Source organism: Lactuca sativa, chromosome 9, assembly GCF_002870075.4.
Source record: "Lactuca sativa cultivar Salinas chromosome 9, Lsat_Salinas_v11, whole genome shotgun sequence".
Lineage (NCBI taxonomy): Eukaryota > Viridiplantae > Streptophyta > Magnoliopsida > Asterales > Asteraceae > Lactuca > Lactuca sativa.
This window is the reverse complement of record NC_056631.2, coordinates 189741450-189743395: the sequence shown is the minus strand read 5'-3', so window position 1 is coordinate 189743395 and position 1946 is coordinate 189741450. Positions and strand designations below refer to the sequence as shown.

General features: G+C 37.1%; 1 protein-coding gene across 1 annotated transcript; it reads right to left on the bottom strand.

Moving 5' to 3' along the window:
- Positions 1-224: 224 nt before the first annotated feature.
- On the bottom strand, positions 225-1036 carry LOC111889734 (F-box protein At3g07870-like; the record flags this gene model as incomplete). The annotated part of the gene is made up of 2 exons (XM_023885890.1): positions 225-744; positions 837-1036. Coding segments are annotated over 2 exons (720 nt in total), but the record flags the coding sequence as incomplete, so codon positions are not given.
- Between the last annotated feature and the right edge of the window lie 910 nt (positions 1037-1946).

Genomic DNA, 1946 nt, shown 5'->3' with positions numbered 1-1946 from the left:
GCAGAAAAAAAATAATGTGGAAGCACAAAAATGATGATGGTGTGCTAAGAGTGCTACCACTCCCTTCGGCCTAAGTAAAACCAGCAACGAAATAGATCACTTTTAGAAACCATAATAAATCTCAAATTGAAATGTAAAAGGGCAATTGTAACATCTTGGACATCAAAAGACTATGCTTACACAAACTTGACAATGGATGTTGGTTATAGAACTATTTTTGACATTTAAAACACATGAACTCTCTCGTTTTTAAAGTTGTGTAGTCTATGAAAGCTAGGACGATAAGGCAATTCGTTGAAGTAGCCACCAAATACTTCCCTATATACAACTGTTTTCCTCCGTGGACAACAAACAATTAGATTACTTTCATTATTTTCCATCAAAAAAGTTCCATCATTAAAGCCCTCAATTAAAAAATTGGGTTCCAAACCCAACATATCAAAATCAGGTTTGATAATATATTTGATCACCAACTCTTTATGCCAAGAATTCTTGATCCCATATTCCTTCATCAGCCAAACCGTCATGTTAGAATCATAGGTATCACATCGACATAAACACCCCTTTAGGACTCCCAAAGTTCCTCTGAAACTTTCTTTTATAGCTTCATAGGGAGGTGAAGGAAAGAGCTCAAATGTTTCTTTGTTAAAATCAAAAGAACAAATTTTTTCAGGGAAATCATTGCCAACAAGGGTCCAATGAGCATGCCCATTCAAATATGGCCCATAGGGTGTATTTGAGACTCTTGGAAAATGGGTGCAAGATTAAGATCAAGACTCATGACAGGGTCATGGTGTAAACGATGGTGATCGAGTTCGTCTTCAACCTCCACCCACTTCAAAATGCCTGTTTCAAAGCCACCTGTCATTTCTTCTTTAGAATTACGATAAATCATGAAGCCTGCACGTGATCTCGAGGGCTGAAGATGAGCAAAGTAAGTGTCCAAAACTATATTCAACCATTTCTTGCATACACACTTGCAGTGGATGATTGTCTTCACAGGAAGCCTTGAGAGGATATTGATGGTTGATGGTTGTTTAGTAAATTATGGGTTTAATTTGAAAGGATTTTTGAAGACAGGGGCTGCTTGGTAATTCTTTGGCTACCCTTGAAAACTATATTTGAAAACAATTTTGAAAATTATGTTGAAAATTACTTTGAAATTTTTTACAGATCTTTAGTTAAATCTAGATTCACACGAATGATCATCCAATTCTCTCAAACCATGACTCTAATACCAACTTGTAACATCCCAAAAATAACAATAATTTTTTTTTTCATTTTTAATCAAAGTAAAATCATTGTTTCCAACCAAAACTCAAGTCATAAGAAACCAATGTTAAGTACAAATATTCCAAAAACAATGTATCATAATATCTCCAAAACATGTCACCGAAGGATGTGTACGATCAAGCCTTTGCATTGCCCCGATCATCTAAAGTATTTAAAACATAAAACTTAAACTGTAAGTCGAAGCTTAGTGAGTTCCCCATAATACCAACACAAAAATATATAACATCATGCATGCTGGGTCCACAACCATCGGACTGGATTACCCTTAATCCCACAACATGAGTCTGACTTGCCTTCCTGGCCCACAACTCATGTCTGGATTGCTCCCGAGCCCACATCGTAAGTCTAGCTTGCCTTTCTGGCCCACAACTTATGTCTGGCTTGCTCCCGGGTTTGTTGGCTTCTGCACAAAGCAATGTTGCCTTAACCGAACCGCACTATGTCGACATATGCAACAGATAAATATATAACCAAAAAATAGATAACCATACAAATCTAACATGTCACTATAGCATAGCAACATCCTAAATTAGGATACATAATCTACTGGGCCGACATTGGTGGCTTCGACCCCCAAGTACGGTGAGGAAACTCACCTCACTATCCAAAGAGATATCAGAAAAGAATGATGTTCCAAGTGTCAACTCTACAAG